This window comes from Macaca mulatta, chromosome 11 (genome assembly GCF_049350105.2).
Source record: "Macaca mulatta isolate MMU2019108-1 chromosome 11, T2T-MMU8v2.0, whole genome shotgun sequence".
NCBI classification, from domain to species: domain Eukaryota; kingdom Metazoa; phylum Chordata; class Mammalia; order Primates; family Cercopithecidae; genus Macaca; species Macaca mulatta.
In genome coordinates, this window is record NC_133416.1 from 1,531,515 (window position 1) to 1,549,896 (window position 18,382).

Below are 18,382 nucleotides of genomic sequence, written 5' to 3' on the forward strand. Positions count from 1 at the left end.
ACTTTGATATAGGTAAAATCCCATCCCCTCTATTTCATTTATAATATAAAGTTCTTAAAAACTATTCTTCATTGTTTAGCTGCCTGATTTTCACTGCCTACTTCCAGATGACAGGGTTCCAGATGACAAAGAGGTAAAATAAAAATTACCCATAGGCAAGACAAAGGAGCATGGGAAAATGAGGGGAAGGAGACAAAGAAAAAAAGAGAAATGCTCTTAAGATGGGACAATTTTTTCCCCTACACTTCAAGAAGCAACTTTATGTATTAATATTATGCCACATTCAAAGTAAGGCAGATCTTGTGTGTTCAGGATATTTCAGTCACTGTCTAAATCAAAAGTGTCTCTTTCATTGCTAGCTAGTTACCAATGGCAGAAACCATGTAAACGAAAAATGTGAATGGATGGGAATAGAAAGAAACATGAATCAATCAATGTGAGAACATGAACAAGAACTAGAGAGAACAGAGAAATGGTGAGAGAGAATAACATACTTGTATCCTTGTGGAACCAAATGTCAGGAAGTCAAACCTCTGAGCTGAGTGCATTCATTGTATCCTGGTTTCTTTGTTACCTCTGTTTACAGTCACTTGATGTTTTATACGGAATACAGAGAGGTTGATTCTTTACTCGATAATTGAAACAACAGAGAAAGGAAAAGTACTATTAGGAATTATAGTAATGAGTAACAGAAAATATCATTTACTTGGAGATAGGTTGGTAAGCATTAAAAAGAACTGAGTGAGCCGGGATCAAGCCACTGGACTACAGCCTGGGTAACAGAATGAGACTCTCTCAAAAAAAAAAAAAAAAGTGAACAAAAAAGTGTTAGTAAAATATGCACACCAAACAACATAACCTTTAAATCTAATCATTGTACGTAACAAGATTATATTCAACTTAAAATTGTATCTGTTTTCATTGTAAAGCTAACATTACACAAGTGGGAAAAGCTGTCTCCTAGGCAAGTGTGGTTTTAAGTCAACAATTAATTAAATTACTTACAATGAATTTAGTTGTTCCTGGTTGAAAAGACATGTTGATAGGGCATGGTGATTATCAAGGGACTTGTGTCCAATGCAGTGTGGCCAAAGTTTCAGGGCTCAGTAAACAGGAACAGGCAATAATAAAATCCTTTAATAACCACTCACACAAAAATATCCTAATTTTTTTATGGTGCCAAAAGGGAACATTGTGATTTACTGATCTTCTTTTAACTTGCCAATTTGTAATTAGCTGCCTTATGTTTAAAATCAGACTATTTTTCCTCCTGAAGCAACAATTGGGCAAGTTTTATTTGACTCAAGAAGTATAATAAAAATGTATTTTACGGCCATTTCTTCCCTTGCTTACAGTAGGTTTACGGTTAGAAATACACTCTTAATTCCATTTACCATAATGAGATTATTTACCATTACCCGCAGCAAACGAATGAAAGATACATTTTCTAGAGCAATGGAACACTAATATTTTAGTACTCTAGTTGTCCCTACTGAATTGGCATTTTAAAATGTTCACAACCTGTCAGCTTCGTGAAACCTCACAATCATTGGCTTCAAACATTGTTGTAAACTCGAAAGGGTAGCTTGTGATAAACAACAACAAAAAGAGAAAGAAAACAGCATTAACCATTTTACGGATCAGATGAATTAACATGAACTGCACGGCAAGAATTCTGCAGGTGGAGCTCATCCGAGAACTGTGCTAAGGAACCTCCTGCCGAGTTCCTCGCTGGCTGCTCGCTCGCAGCGTGGTCCTCTGCCCGGGACGCGCGCTTCCGAGCTGGTTCCGCAGCGGGCGCCCAAGAGAGGCGGCCGCGCCCGGACGCTCTGATGCGGTTGCGTACGTTTTCCGCGCTTCCCGCTCTCCACCGGTTGGACCGAGGCTTTTAAACTGCCATCTGCTCCCGAGTCCGGCCTCCTACTCCGTCTGGTGCCCCCTGGTGCTCGTCCCCTCCGCATCTTGAGGAGCTGCGAGGAGCACAGGGGTCCAGGGAGACAAGGATGCTTTCAAGAAAAACATGCCATGGCGGCGAGCCGCAGGGCTCCACGTTTCCCGGGCCCAGGGCCCTGGTAGACGTTGCATGTGGACACTGAGGAGCTCTGGAGAAAGAGGGGGTGTTGTTTCACGGAGCCACCCAGCAGAAGAAAGGTGGAAAATAAGTTTCAACCAACTACAAAGGCAGAAGTCAGCCCAGCCCCCCAAGTGTGGCCAAAGACCCGTAGATCCGTAGACCTTATCTTTTCTTGAATCCACCGCTCCCCCAACCCCGCTTTTATTATCTTTCAGGCAAAGCCAAGAGGGAGTTCACTAGGATCCCCGATTTCAGTCAGGCAGCCCTTTTTTGAGAGCCGGAATATCCGTGTCGGGCGGGAGCTGAGAATGTGGCCTTAATTGTTGAGGGGAGGAGGATGGAAGATAATCCTCCCTGTCTCCTCCTCCAATCCATTTAATCAATATTAATTTCATGCACCATCTTCACAAAGTTTCTTTTCCCCTCCTCCGACTCAGAACTCAGGCTCCGGTTATCCGGCTTTACCCTTCCCCTCCACCCCCACAGCCCTGCAGTCACTCAACACTACTGCGGCTCTCTCCATTAAAGATGAACAACAGATCATTTTTCATTGCATGGCAACCCTAAGAGCTCTCTCGCTTAGCAGAGCATGATGGGAGTCTTTCCATCTCCCCCCCACCTTCCTCTTTTTTTTTTTTCCCTTCCTTCCCTTCTTCCACAATTAATCCCTAAATAATGATTTTCCTAAGCTCGCGCGGACTTCAGGATGGGGTTGAGCGACCCGCGATGACGCTCCCATCAGCCTTTCAGAAGGGACGGTTTCTAAAGAAAACTACAACTCCCACGAGGCATCAGGCTACAGCAACCGCGAGGCATCACGGAAGTCGTAGGCACTTTTCTCCTAGGTCCCGTTCATCTCCTCCAACCCGTAAACTATAAGTCCCAAGGTGCCTCGGGGCTGGCACGCCTGCGCAAAACCCCGGAGCGAGGTGGGGGGTGGGGCTGCCCCGGGCGGCGGGGGGCGGGATCCGAGCGGGCTGTGTGGAGGCTTCAGACTCCCGGCGCCATTTAGCGCAGAGAGTTTCCCGGGCGGACGCGGCTCCTCTCTCGGCCCCTCCGCACCCCCGTCTTCGGTGACAGAAGGCGCCTGGTGGGGGTGACTGCTCTTTTCTCTCCCTGTTCCCCCTCACCCAGTCCTCTAGGTCTCCTCTCCTCTTGCCTCAGAGAAGCAGCGGAGCTCGGGCCCCGCGGTGAGCGGCCCTCCCCTCCCCGCCGTTCCCTCCGCCGTCAGCCCCCGGCACCGGCCCGGGAGGAGGCGGGTTCGCCAGGCCCGGGGCGGGCGGGGAGGCCTCGGGGAAGGGGGGGCCCGCTCCTCAGGCGCCGAGGCTCCGAGGCTCCGGCCCTTCGCCCCGGGGCGATGGGCGACCAGTGAGGCCGGTCCCCATCGCGGGGGGCGCGTGTGGGAGGCGGCGGCCGCCGAGTGACCGGAGCCGGGCCGCGGCCTTCCTCGCTCGCCTCGGCCCCTCCCACTCCCTGCCCCGGGGCTGCCACCGCCCGGGCGTCGGACCTGGTCCCGTGCTCGCGGCGCCGCCGCCCTCTGGGCCTAGCCCGCCCGGCTCGGCGAGCGGGGCAGTGGGAGCCGCGTCCGCCGCATCCGCCTCGACTCGGTGCCGGCCCCGGGCCCTCCCCTCATGACTGCGGCGCCTCCGCTGCCGCCGCCCGCCCGGCCGCCGCTCGCCGCAGGATGGATGCGGACCGTGCGGCGCTAACCCCCGCGGCTCCGCTCCCGACTCGCCCGCCTTCGAGCCCTCCTCGCGAGCCGCAGCAGTCTCGGTGCCAGCGGCCCGCCTCGCCCTCGCTGCGGCTGGTCAGTGCTGAGTGAGGCGTCTCCGGGTCGGCGCGAACCCGCCCGGCCGCGGTGCCCTGCAGACCTCCGCGCGGGCGGCTCGGCCCTCACGCCCTTTCCATCCGCGACTCCGAGCCCGCTCGCCTCTCGCCAGCGAACCGACCATGTCTGGCGGCGCCGCGGAGAAGCAGAGCAGCACTCCCGGCTCCCTGTTCCTCTCGCCGCCGGCTCCTGTCCCCAAGAATGGCTCCAGCTCCGATTCCTCCGTGGGGGAGAAACTGGGGGCCGCGGCCGCCGACGCCGGGACCGGCAGGACTGAGGAGTACCGGCGCCGCCGCCACACGATGGACAAGGACAGCCGCGGGGCGGCCGCGACCACCACCACCACCGAGCACCGCTTCTTCCGCCGGAGTGTCATCTGCGACTCCAATGCCACTGCGTTGGAGCTCCCCGGCCTCCCTCTTGCCCTCCCCCAGCCCGGCATCCCCGCGGTTGTCCCGCAGAGTGCCCCACCGGAGCCCCACCGGGAAGAGACCGTGGCCGCCACCGCCGCTTCTCAGGTAGCCCAGCAGCCTCCAGCCGCTGCCGCCCCTGGGGAACAGGCCGTCGCGGGCCCTGCCCCCTCGACTGTCCCCAGCAGTACCAGCAAAGACCGCCCAGTGTCCCAGCCTAGCCTTGTGGGGAGCAAAGAGGAGCCGCCGCCAGCGAGAAGTGGCAGCGGCGGCGGCAGCGCCAAGGAGCCGCAGGAGGAACGGAGCCAGCAGCAGGATGATATCGAAGAGCTGGAGACCAAGGCCGTGGGAATGTCTAACGATGGCCGCTTTCTCAAGTTTGACATCGAAATCGGCAGAGGCTCCTTTAAGACGGTCTACAAAGGTCTGGACACTGAAACCACTGTGGAAGTCGCCTGGTGTGAACTGCAGGTAAAGCCCCACCTACTTCTTTATTTGAAGGTCCTCTGGATCCCAAATTTGGCTTGGCGAAGCCAGTTGATGAGTTCACCCTTCACTTGGCATTCTCTAACTGTTGGACTCCGAGTGGGAGGGGGAGGTCAACTTTTGAAAGGGGTTGAAATTAGGAGAATGTGGAGCATGTGCCTCGGTGTTGGGATAGGGTAAGAATTACTGGTAGCCAGAGGGATTTGCTACCGGGCAGGGGTGGTGAAGGTCATCTCAGTATAAACGAATTGTCTCCTGGTTTAGTGTCTGGCAAGGAACTTGGAATGAGGGGGGAAGTTGAAAGTACAGATGCTTCTTCCTCTGTGCGTTTCAGTCTCATCAGAGGCTCTGCAGTGATGAGCTGCCTCTGGGCGTAGAAGCGTGTTTCCATTCCTGAGATCAGGCTGTTCTTTTTAAATGAGAACGACCTTGTACTTCTGGATATATCTTACTTGATGGTTGCACAGGCATTTAGTATAAAATAAGTATTAAAAAAGACTCTTCTCTGCCCCTTTTGGATGAATGCCTTGGCAGTAGTGACGTGCAAATAAATGTTTGATGTTGTTCTACCTAATGATGCTTAAGCCTTACAGTAGCAGCATTGCTCTGACATTGTTCGTTAAACTAACGTCTTTCAGCCCATTCACTATACAGCGAATAGTACAGGAGCCCATGCAAAATTGTGTAAGTGCTTTGAGAGTTGTAATGTCATCATCATTATTTTAATCTTATAAAATATTTTTAAGCTAAACTTTCCCAAGAGTCCAAAGGAGTCTCAATACTTCCTTTTTTAACCTCTAGTGGTGTAAATAATGGTGTGTCATTCTGGTTGACTAGTACATTCTAGGTTTAAACAGCTGAGTTTGCGCTACTTGTTGCTTGACTAACTGAAGCAGCTTGCTTGAATGTTGCCCTGACTGGGCATAGGTGAACATAGGTTATTAGTAGGAGCAGGGTTATACTGAAGGAAAAAAGTCAGCCACATTATGCATACATAAAAAAATGTCATTAGACCAGCCTCATACAGGATATGAAAATAACTGAATGATCTTGGAACTTGTTTTATCCATGAACTAATATGTTAACATGTAACCCTTTGAATGTCAGGTTCCAAATAATTAAGGCCATATCAAATGTGAAATTAACACAGCATGTGGAAGTAAACTTAAAAACTAAGAAGTTATTTACAAACATAATCATTTCTTAACTTTTACAGTTAATGATGTAGAACTTCTAAAGTAGTGTGAAATTAAAAGTACTCATTAATTTTATAGTATTTTAGAATTGGAAAGGTGACAGATCTTAAAAAAAAAAACAACAACGAAAACTATTCCTTTTCGTCAGTCATACTCAAAAAACTTAGTCTGGGCCAGGCGCGGTGGCTCACGCCTGTAATTCCAGCACTTTGGGAAGCCAAGGCGGGTGGATCACGAGGTCAGGAGTTTGAGACCAGCCTGACCAACATAGCGAAACCCCGACTGTACTAAAAATACAAAAATTAGCCGGGTATGGTGGCACGCGCCTGTAATCCCAATACTTGGGAGGCTGAGGCAGGATAATAGCTTGAACCCGAGAGGCGGAGGTTGCAGTGAGTGGAGATCACACCATTGCACTGCAGCATGGTGACAGAGCGAGACTCTGTCTCAAAAACAAAAACAACTTATGTCTGATTCCTTTTGGTTTACAGGCAGAAATTTACAGAATTTACATTTCTTTCTTGTACTTTCGACGCCTATTGCTACTGATGCTGGAATTTTATTCTTCCATTATAGTTCTATATTTGAATAGGTGCTTTTTAACAATTTTTTTTTTCCTTAACCGGTTACCTTACTTTTTTGAGACTGGACCCAATTACTTGTTGAGCACTTTATGAATTAATTTTGTTAGTTTTAATTATTTCACTTCTGAGACTTTTCAGAATGTGATGTGTGTTTTCCCTTTATCACCTGGAATTTTCTGATACTTTATTATCTTGGAACTGATAATACAGTGAAAAAAACTTAATTTGTCTAATATCATGATACAAACTTTGTCTAAGCTTCTCAGGTTTTCTTAGAACTGGTAGCTTTTTGGATTTTTAATTATCTAGGCATGGGCATGACTAAACTAAAGAAAATCTTATATTGCATATTATTTTTGAGTCATTTCCGGATTTGGCTGCAGAACTAGATGAATCCTAGCTTATTAAGTGGTACCTGATTTAGAAACTTCCATGTCATTTGTCTGTGCCTCTATAATTTTTTGTTTTGATTTTGAAAAGATTATCCTATCTGAAAAATCCTTTATAGCAGCAGTTAGGAAGTATTTTTGGTTTTTTGACCAGGACAGTTGCACTATATGCCTAATAAAGTATTCACTGGGTCAGTGTTTGAACTTTTATCTTTGGAGCCAAATTAAAGGACAAGCCCAAGGGATTACTAAAGCGTTGGGAAGATAGAAACTTTTTCGCTAAATGTATCCTTTTAATATACACATATTTCTGAAGCAAGACAGGAGAATATTGTGTTAAGTTGTTGACTTAAAAATCTTAGTGTATTAAAACTGGAAGAAATCTTAGGTTATCCTGCCCATCTATTTATTTGACAAATAAGAAAAGTGAAATCATAGAGCAGGTAAATAACTTGATTAGGTAGATGAAGAACAAAAGCTAGTTAGGATCTAATAATTTGGGAGATGATAAAGTATTTGTAGTCCAGTAGATGGCTAATAAGTAATTTCAAATGAAGCAATATTGTTTTGGTGTGGAAGTGGCTGTTGGATTTCTGGAGGACCTGGTCCTATACCCATGGCAAATTTCAGGCTTCTGTTTTGGGTATTGATTTTCATCACTTCAAATTGAGATATAAATAGGCTTTCGTGGATGGGTGAATGTGGTATACAATTCAAGCTGTTTTCTGCCAAGCTTATTTTTTAGAATCATGTTATACTATGCACTGCTCTTTAGTAAAACAAGCATCAATTCTTTTCTTTTTTTTCCCCCCCCAAAAAAAAGAGACGGAGTCTTGGTCTATCTCCAGGCTAGAGTGCAGTGGCTCGATCTCAGCTCACTGCAACCTCCACCTCCTGGGTTCAAGCGATTCTCCTGCCTCAGCCTCCCAAGTAGCTGGGAATACAGGCGCCCACCACACCCAGCTAATTACAAGCATCAATTCTTAGTAAATAATACGTAGGTAATATTTTGACACCACAGGATCTTCAGTAATTACTGAGTTGTTTAAGATGCAGATTTCTTTACCTGGTTTTATTAGACAAGTAGTGCACCTTAATTTTAGTATTTGATTGTCTTGGTCAGAAAATACTACTGTTGGGCCTGACATTGATGCAGCCGGATGTGGTGGCTCATGCATGTAATCCCAGCACTTTGGGAGGCCAAGGTGGGCGGATCACATGGTCAGGCGTTCGAGACCAGCCTGGCCAACATGGTGAAACCCCATCTCTACTAAAAATACAAAAATTAGCTGGGCGTGATCCGTGCCCCTGTAATCCCAGCTACTCGGAAGGCTGAGGCAGGAGAATCGTTTGAACCCGGGAGGCGGAGGTTGAAGTGAGTCTAGATCGCGCCATTGCACTCCAACCTGGGCGAAAGGGCGAGACTCCGTTTCAAAAAAAAAAAAAAAGAAATAAATAAAACATTGATGCACAGATTTAAGAATGATTTATTTTAAGCGCCTTCCCCCCAAGTTGCCTTTGAAGAGTTCACATGATGCATTATATGTTGATGAGATTGTTTCCACATCTACCTGAAAAGGGAGCAAATCATATTTTTGTCGAAGCTTCAATATACTTAACTGCTTACTTTTCTTTGTCTTTTATTAAGACTATATGTCATCAGTATATGACATTAATATTTTGTGAAAAGTTTAGCAGTGTTACAGAAATGGGATGTGGTTCTGTGATTAAGAAACCATAATTTATTTCTTTGCTATAGTTCTTAAAATATCTCATTGAACTGAATCTCTCTATTTGAATGTTGGTGATTTTTTTCCCTCTTTTTAAATTTGTGCCACATTCCTTATTTTTTAGGATGAGAATCAGCATAACTTTCCATCTCAGGAAATAGTTTTTGGAGTTTGTTCTTAAATCCTCAAAGTCATTGATTAGGAGTATTGGCAAAATTTTTTCTCTTACCTTTTTTCTGACCCATGGTAACACAGTCTGAGAAGTAATCTACAAACCTGGGAAGAGGTTGTTTTTGTGTAAAACAAACTAGGAATCTATTGTTGCTTGGTGACAATTCATTTCTTGACATTCAAATTCATTTAAAATTCATCTTATTCCACCAGCAGCTTATCAAAGAAATTCAAAAAAATAAAAAATATATGTATATAAATATAAATAAAATACATCTTAGTTCGTCCCTATGGAAACATTCAATTAAAACTGGGCTCTCATTTTCAGAAATCATCCTAAACCTGTTATTTGGGTTTTCTGGTAGTTTTTACACTTTTTTAGATAAAGCTGTAAAAGCAGCAAGAGTAGCTATACTCAATTATCGTTTCTGAAAATATTTAGCATACTATGAAATAATTCATAATTAGTACACCTTTGCTATACCAGTTCTGTAAATTATGTTGATAATTTAAATTATATATTTAGTAACTTGTATTTTATTTGAGTTTTTTCTTTTGTTTGTTTGTTTTTTGAGACAAAGTCTCACTCTGTCGCCCAGGCTAGAGTACAGTGGCTCGATCTCGGCTCACTGCAACCTCCACCTCCCAGGTTCAAGTGATTCTCCTGCCTCAGCCTCCTGAGTAGCTAGGATTACAGGTGCCCGCCACCACGCCCGGCTAATTTTTGTATTTTTAGTAGAGACGGGGTTTCACCATGTTGGCCAGGCTGGTCTTGAACACCTGACCTCGTGATCTGCCCGCCTTGGCCTCCCAAAGCGCTGGGATTACAGGCTTGAGCCACTGTGCCCAGATGTTTTGTTTTGTTTTAAAACCTGGTCTGCAGGAATAGGTAAGACTTAGCGTGACCTCAGTTTATGTTTGAAGAGGCCATTTTTCTGCCTTGTAACATAGTAGTTAAGAACTAGATTGCCTGGATTCTATAAGCAAGTTTTGTGCTACAGTTTCCTGTCTGTAAAATGGGTGTAAAAAAGAGCACCCACTTTATAGAGTTGTGCTGATTAAATGAATGAACATATATTAAACATGTAGGACAGGGCCTGCCACATAAATATTAACTATGATGATGCAGCATCTTTTTTAGGATGTCCTTTTGAGGGAATCTGTGAAGATTTTGTTTGTTTATATTTATGCTTGAAAAATCATATAGCAAAACTTAACTACTATTCTTGGAGGAGGAGGAAAGCAGGTATTGACCTTTACGTACTGGTGCTTTTAAATTCCTTAGCTTTACCTGGCCTTTCCTAATATTCTAATTCTGTGACCCATCACCCAAATGCCAACCTTTCTGAACTGCTTATTTTCAGAATCTGCTAAGTTCCTTGTCTCATCTTCTTTGCATGAATCTGGAAAGCAGATTTTCTTTTGGTGGATCTCATATATAATTCTTACAGTATTTATTTATCATATTGAAATTGTTTATATACTTTGTCTAATCCATTAGTCTTTAGAAAGTTCACTATGGTGTAATAGAATACTATACAATGAAAAGGAGCACCAAGGCAGAACCCTTGAGTTCTAGATTACCGAATTTTCTGACCTTGAGTAAGGAACTTAATCTGTAATGCTCATTTATTAGCGATATGTCTTACTGATTTAGGATTGTTGAAGATCAACTGAAATACTATGTGAAAGTACTTTGAAAAATGTTAAGTGTTATATAAAATATAACAAAGGATACTTAAATATTCATTTAGAAGGCTATAAGTTGTCACCTGTTACAAATGGAATGTATTAAACTTAGTTGGATTTGGGGAGCTTTTTGCTTTGTCAACTTAATTTCTCAAATCTTAAAAGGGGAGCTTTTCAGTTTGAAGAGAAATTGTCAGAAGCTCTTAATATTTTGTTTGGAAGAGGATTATGCCTTTGACAGGTAGCAGACTTAATTTTATATGTAGGTTTTTTTTTTTTTGTTGTTGTTGTTGTTTTGATGGGGTCTCGCTCTGTCGCCCAGGCTGGAGTACAATGGCGTGATCTTGGGATCTTGGCTCACTGAAACCTCCACCTCCTGCGTTCAAGTAATTCTCCTGCCTCAGCCTCTAGTGTAGCTGGGATTGCAGGCACCCACCACCACACCTGGCCAATTATTTATTTATTTATTTATTTATTTATTTGTATTTTTAGTAGAGACAGTTTCACTGTGTTGGACATGCTGGTCTCAAACTCCTGACCTCAGGTGATCCTCCTGCCTTGGCCTCTCAAAGTGCTGGGATTACAGGTGTGATCCACCGTTCCTGGCCTATATGTAGTTTTTAAAAGATTGGTTACTTGTACTTTTTACATAAGAGGAAAAGCATCAGTAAGCTGTGGTTTTGTGACCAACTTAATTGATCATATAATATCTCCACCTTCATTTATATTAATTTAGATTTTTCAGGTGGGGTTTCATAAATAATTTACTTTTTAGTGTTGTGACTTGAATCTTGGCCTTGCCAAATTACCATATTAAATCCATTATGCTAAATGAATGTGTTGATTTTTTTAGAAGAGAGTCCTCAGATAAGCTATTAGTCATTACAAGCAAATGATTTTCTCAGGAATGTAAGAATTCTTAAGAAATTTAACAGTTTGAATTTAGGAGTGTTTGGAAATTTGCTTGTTAAAATCATCATACTCAGGTTAGTTAAGAAAAAGCATACTGTCTTTCCTGTAGATACCTTTTGTGCAACTGAGGTTCACCTTCTCAGAGACAATATTATTTTTGTCAGTATATACGTGATAGATGGTCTAGTTAATCAAACACACACTAATGTATAAACCAAACAGTGAGAGGTGAAATTAATTAGTGAATCAAATTATTAATGTGCACATTCTCTATTACTAGATAGAGATTAACAGATTTCTTGGGATAAGATCATTTTCATGGCTAAGAGTTTTGAGCTGTATAACCTGATATATCTATCTTTATGTGGGTAATCTCCTTACATGGACTGGTAGATTATTGTGGATTAAGGTAAATTGGGAAATGCAACAGATTTATCTCTTTAACATGCTAAAGAGTTACTAGGTATCATTGTCGTATTAAAACGTTCTTTGAACTCTTCATACTGCTCCTCTCACACACAGTCATCCCTCAGTATACATAGGAGATTGGTTCCAGACAGCCCCCACCACAGGGTACCAAAATTCACGAATGCACAAGTCTCTTAAATAAAATGGTGTATTTTCATATAACCTACAGTAGTACATCCTCCTGTATAGTTTATTTTTTTAATTTAATTTTTTTTTTTTTTAAACTGAGTCTTGCCCTGTCGCCCAGGCTGGAGTGCAGTGGCACAGTCTCAGCTCACTGCTACCTCTGCCTCCTGGGTTCAAGTGATTGTCATGCCTCAGCCTCCTGAGTAGCTGGGATTACAGGCACATCCCAGCATGCCTGGCTAATTTTTGTATTTTTAGTAGAGATGGGGTTTCACCATGTTGGCCAGGCTGGTTTGGAACTCCTGACCTTAAGTGATCCGTCTGCCTCTGCCTCCCAAAATGCTGAGATTACAGGTGTGGGTCCTCACGTATAGTTTAAATCATCGCTAAATTACTTGTAATGCCTAATACAATGTAAGTGCTATGTAAATAGTTTTTATACTGTAGTGTTTTAAAATTCATGTTGTTTTTTATTATTGAGTTTTGTTACTGTTTTTTCCCCCAATATTTTCATCTGCAGTTAGCTGAATCCATGGATGCAGAACCTGTGGATATGGAACCTGAGGATGTAGAGGGCGGACTGTTCTTATGTATAGAAAGTAGAGAGTAACTGGCCGGGTGTGGTGGCTCAAGCCTGTAATCCCAGCACTTTGGGAGGCCGAGACGGGCGGATCACGAGGTCAGGAGATCGAGACCATCCTGGCTAACACAGTGAAACCCCGTCTCTACTAAAAAATACAAAAAACTAGCCGGGCGAGGTGGCGGGCGCCTGTAGTCCCAGTTACTTGGGAGGCTGAGGCAGGAGAATGGCGTAAACCCGGGAGGCGGAGCTTGCAGTGAGCTGAGATCCGGCCACTGCACTCTAGCCCGGGTGACAGAGCGAGACTCCGTCTCAAAAAAAAAAAAGAAGAGAGTAACTGAAGAGTTGAGTTTTAAACAGAGAAATTAATTGGTTAGATTTGCATAGCAGTAATTGTCCAAGAATGGATTAAAGGCATACAGGGGGAAGTGTAGAGATTCCAGTAGTCCCCTCTCTTCTTCTTAGGGAATAATGATTATTTTTTTTCTCCTGCTTTTCTTTTCTTTTTTTTTTTTTTGAGACAGAGTTTTGCTCTTGTTGCCCAGCTGGAGCGCAGTGGCGCGATCTCGGCTCACCACAACCTTTGCCTCCCAGGTTCAAGGGATTCTACTACCTCAGCCTCCTGAGTAGCTGGAATTACAGGAAGGCGCCACCATGCCCGGCTAATTTTGTATTTTTAGTAGAGATGAGGTTTTTCCATGTTGGTCAGGCTGGTCTCCAACTCCTGACCTCAGGTGATGATCCACCAGCCTTGGCCTCCCAAAGTGCTGGAATTACAGGCATGAGCCACCACTCCTGGTCCATATTTTTATCTTTTGATTCTGTTTTCTTTGCGGTTTGCAAGACCCCCCAGTGGATACCTGAAGCTACAGACACTACTGAACCCTATGCATACTGTGCATTTTCCATCCCATAACCCATTCAACTAAGTGACTAAAGGACGAGATGGGTGGGTGGCATTAACAGTGTGAATATGCTGAACAAAGGGATGATATGTGTCCCATTCATGATTTCATCACACTACTCAGAATGGCACACAATTTAAAAGTTATGAATTGTTGGCCAGGCATGGTGGTTCATGCTTGTAATCCCAACACTTTGGGAGGCCGAGGCTAGTGGATAACCTGAGGTCAGAACTTTGAGACCATCCTAGTCAACATGGTAAAACCCTGTCTCTACTGAAAATACAAAAAAAACTAGCTGGGCATGGTGATACGTGCCTGTAATCTCAGCTACTTGGGAGGTTGAGGCAGGAGAATCACTTAAACCCAGGAGGTAGAGGTTGCAGTGAGCCAAGATTGCGCCATTGCACTCCATTCTGGGCGACAAAAGGGAAACTCCATCTCAAAAAAAAAAAAAAGTTATGAATTGTTTATTTCTGGAATTTTCCATTTAATATTTTTGGATGGTGGGAAGTGAAGCATCAAGTAAGGGAGGGCTACTCTAGTTAGGATATGAATGTGAGATTTTTAGGACCTAAACTAGGGAGATAATAGAAGGAATAGAACATTTAAATATTTAGGAGATAAAATATTTAGGGTTTAGTGATTAATTGGTGTTTGGAGGAAAAATGAAGCATGGTTAAGAGGTTAGGGGTTGATAGTGCTGTCAACTGAGGGACAAAAATCAAAGGTTTTTTTTTTAAGTTTTAAGGTTTTTTGTTTTTTAGATGGGAGGAGGTATGGAGATGTATTCAGTTGGACATGTTGAGTTTGAGATTCTTGTGAAATCTCCAGGAGGAAGTTCAATAGGCAGTTGGATATATTACTGAAACTTGAAGATGAGGTCTGAGATGGAGATAAAAGCTAATGATTCCCAAAAACGTATGTATTAGTTGTAGCTGGAATAATGGAAGTAAATGAGATAAGCTAGGGAGAGGATATAAAGTTACAGAAAAATTAGAGAGGGGGAGAGGGAAGAATAATGGTCCTTAGGCAAAATAGTAACAATTACCAAGGGAATAAAATTTCAGGAAAATAATACATAAGAGAAGTTCTGTTTTCACAGTAGTAATTGTGGAGAATGAATTTAACAGGTAGTAAAGAAGTGTAGTAGTTAGGCTGTTGAAATTGTTGCACTTGGCTATTAAGAAATCATTAACCGGGCACAGTGGCTCACGCCTGTAATCCCAGCACTTTGGGAGGCCGAGGTGGGCGGATCACCTGAGGTCAGGAGTTGGAGACCAGCCTGACCAACATGGAGAAACCCCGTCTCTACTAAAAATACAAAAATCAGCTGGGCTGGTGGCACATGCCTATAATCCCAACTACTCGGCAGGCTGAGGCAGGAGAATCGCTTGAACCCGAGAGGCGGAGGTTGTGGTGAGCCAAGATCACAGCATTGCACTCCAGCCTGGGCAACAAGAGTGAAACTCCGTCTCAAAAAAGAAAAAAAGAAACCATTAACATTCACACTGAGAAACTGCCCTGACAAAAAGAAATTTTAAAAAAAGTCATTAACAATTAAATTTAAGGTTGCCTAAGTAAGGGGGAGGTTGAATAAGAGAGAAGCACATAAATACATGTAAGTCACTGGTAATGCCCTAGATTTCTGCACTGTTCACTATCTAATACAGTATCCACCAGCCTCATGTGGCTATTTCCCTCTTGCCGCCCAGGCTGGAGTGCAATGGCGTGATCTCGGCTCACTGTAACCTCTGCCTCGTAGGTTCAAGCATTCTGCCTCAGCCTCCTGAGTAGCTGGGATTACAGGCACGTGCCACCATGCCCAGCTAATTTTGTATTTTTAGTAGAGACGGGGTTTTGCCATGTTGGCCAGGCTGGTCTGGAACTCCTGAGCTCAGGTGATCCACCCACCTCAGTCTTCCAAAGTGCTGGGATTACAGGTGTGAGCCACTGTATCCAGCCTTTATGTGGCTATCAAATTTAAATGAATTAAAATGAAATTTTTAAAACTTAATTTTCTTGTACTAGCCACATTTCGAGTGCTCAGTGACAACATGTGGCTACAATATTGGATTGCACAGATAAATAACATTTTCAGGCTGGGCATGGTGGCTTATACCTGTAATCTTAACACTTTGGAAGGCTGAGGCAGGAGGATTTCTTGAGCCCAGGGGTTACAAGACCAGTCTGGGCAACAGAGCAAGACCCTGTCTCTACAAAAAATTAAAAAATTAGCTGGGCCTGGTGGTGTGCATCTGTAGTCCCAGCTACTTTAAGAGACTGAGCTGGGTGGCTTGCTTGAGCTGGGGAGGTCAGGGCTGCAGTGAGGCTTGATCATGCCACTTGCACTTCAGCCTGGGTGACAGAGCTATGACCCTGTCTCAAAAACAAATTTTTTTTTAATCATTGCAGAAAATTCTTTTGGAATGCGCTGTATCAGATCTTGGGTCAAGTTGTGCTTTTTAAAAATATAACTATATCAAGACTGGGCATGGCAGCTCATACTTCTAATCTTAGCACTTTTGGGAGGCTGAGCTGAGAGCATTGCTTGAGGCCAGGAGTTTAAGACTAGCTGGGACAATGTAGCAAGATGTGAGTCTCCAAAAAAATTTTTTTTTTTTTTTTTGAGACAGAGTTTCGCTCTTTTTGCCCAGGCTGGGGTGCAATGGCGCGATCTCGGCTCACTGCAACCTCCGCCTCCCGGGTTCAAGCAATTCTCCTGCCTCAGCCTCCCGAGTAGCTGGGATTACAGGCAGGTGCCACCACCCCGGCTAACTTTGTATTTTTAGTAGAGACGGGGTTTCTCCACGTTGGTCAGGCTGGTCTTGAACTCCCGACCTCAGGTGATCCACCTGCCTCGGCCTCCCAAAGTGCTGGGATTACAAGCGTGAGCCACCGCGCCCGGCCTGCAAAAAATTTTACAAATAAAAATAATAACTTTATCCAAAAAGTTCAACTTTAACCATAAAGTTCATCCCTTTAAAGTATATAGAGTGTTATTTTTAGAACTGAAGTTACACATTTAAATATGTATACTCTATTAATAAAGAAAAAATAGTTATTTTTTTGGAAAATGTACAAAGGATGTTATCACAAACATACATACAGAATTAATAAAGGTTAACTATATGTCATAGTTACTGAATATTTGGTGACCTTACAGTTTCAGAAGAGGGGAAAATTTGCAGTGGGTTTAATGAGTGGACGAGAGGAAGTTTAGAAAGTAGAGACAATAAGTGTAGGCTGGGGTGAGGGTTGAAAAATTACATATTGGGTACAATGTTCACTATTTGGGTGATAAGGTGATAAGGTTAAGTAACTAGAAACCCTAACCTCACCATTATGCAGTATATCCATGTAGCAAACTTGTACATGTACCCCCTGAATCCATAGTAAAATATATGTATGTAAATAAAAATTAAAAAATAAAACCATGAACAAAATAAGTGTAGGCCATTTCTTCTGGTAATTTTGAACGAATAAGATCAGAGAAGGTTGGGTAAGTAGAAAGCACGGTCAAGGATGAGATGAATAGATGAGCTGGAAAAGGTCTTTAAAAGTTGAAGCATTGAACTGTAATGTTTTGTCTGCTTTTGTATCATAAGTCTGTTCCAAGCCAATTACTGCTTTAGCTTTGATTATTCTTTTTTTTTTTTTTGAGACAGTCTCGCTTTGTCGCCCAGGCTGGAGTGCAGTAACGCAATCTCGACTCACTGCAACCTCTGCCTTCTGGGTTCAAGTGATTCTTCTACCTCAGCCTCCGGAGTAGCTGGGACTACAGGCGCGCACCACCACGCCCGGCTAATTTTTGTATTTTTAGTAGAGAAGGGGTTTCACCATGTTGGTCAGGCTGGTCTCAAAGTCCTGACCTCGTGATCCACGCGCCTTGGCCTCCCACAGTGCTGGTATTACAGGCTTGAACCACCACGCCTGGCCGGGTTGATAGGGGTTTTCAGCCTTACCTACACATGCAAATCTCCTTTCCCTCTGTAATCCCCAAATTTAGACTAATTCTCTGTCCTTCAAGGTGAGTTGCCTTACTCTGTGTAGATTCAGGTGAGGGAAACTTTTCTGCCAGTTTATGTCATTGAAGTACATGGAAGTTTATCAGGGAATTTCTAATAATAGTAAACTTAAAATGGAAGGCCTTGGAGTTGCAGTTGTTTACCAGAAGAGTTTTTGGCGTTTTCTGCATACTTCTACACACCTCTTAACTCCCTTCCTAATATTATTGATAGAAACAGCTTTTTATCAAGTCACACATAGAATCTGCTACTCCCTTTCAATTCATGTCTGTTTGCTTCAATGACGTAACAGAAGGACCACTCTAGGTGGCTCCTTTCTACCTAGACATGCTCTTTTCTACCTAGACAAAAAAAGCCACCAGCATTAATACATGGTAAACTATCAACTCAAATATTTGTTCTGCCTACCCAGGCACCCTACTACATAGAGGGGCTAGTTTAGGTTTTAGTTTGGTGACAAATTGTTTGTGTTGCATTTTATCAGGTTTTTGTTTGTTTGTTTGTTTTTGAGGCAGAGTCTCTCTCTGTCCAGGCCCAGGCTGGAGTGCAGTGGAGAGATACATTGGCTCACTGCAACCTCCGTTTCCCGGGTTCAGGCGATTATCGTTCCTCAACCTCCCGAGTAGCTGGGATTACAGGCGCCTGCAACCACGCCCAGCTAATTTTTGTATTTTTAGTAGAGATGGGATTTCACCATGTTGGCCAGGCTGGTCTAGAACTCCTGACCTCAAGTGATCTGCCCTCCTTGGCCTCCCAAAGTGCTGGGATTACAGGCGTGAGGTACCATGCCCAGCCTGCTTGTATCAGTT

General features: G+C 43.7%; 1 protein-coding gene across 29 annotated transcripts in view; it reads left to right on the top strand.

Moving 5' to 3' along the window:
- Positions 1 to 3,066: 3,066 nt before the first annotated feature.
- Positions 3,067 to 18,382, top strand: part of WNK1 (WNK lysine deficient protein kinase 1) — a 156,970-nt gene continuing 141,654 nt past the window's right edge. For 28 of the 29 annotated variants that reach the window (XM_015150730.3, XM_077952643.1, XM_077952646.1 and 25 more), the window contains exon 1: positions 3,626 to 4,783. In XM_015150730.3, the coding sequence (XP_015006216.3) occupies positions 4,025 to 4,783 (759 nt within the window). In that variant the 5' untranslated portion in view covers positions 3,626 to 4,024. 29 annotated transcript variants of the gene reach the window in all.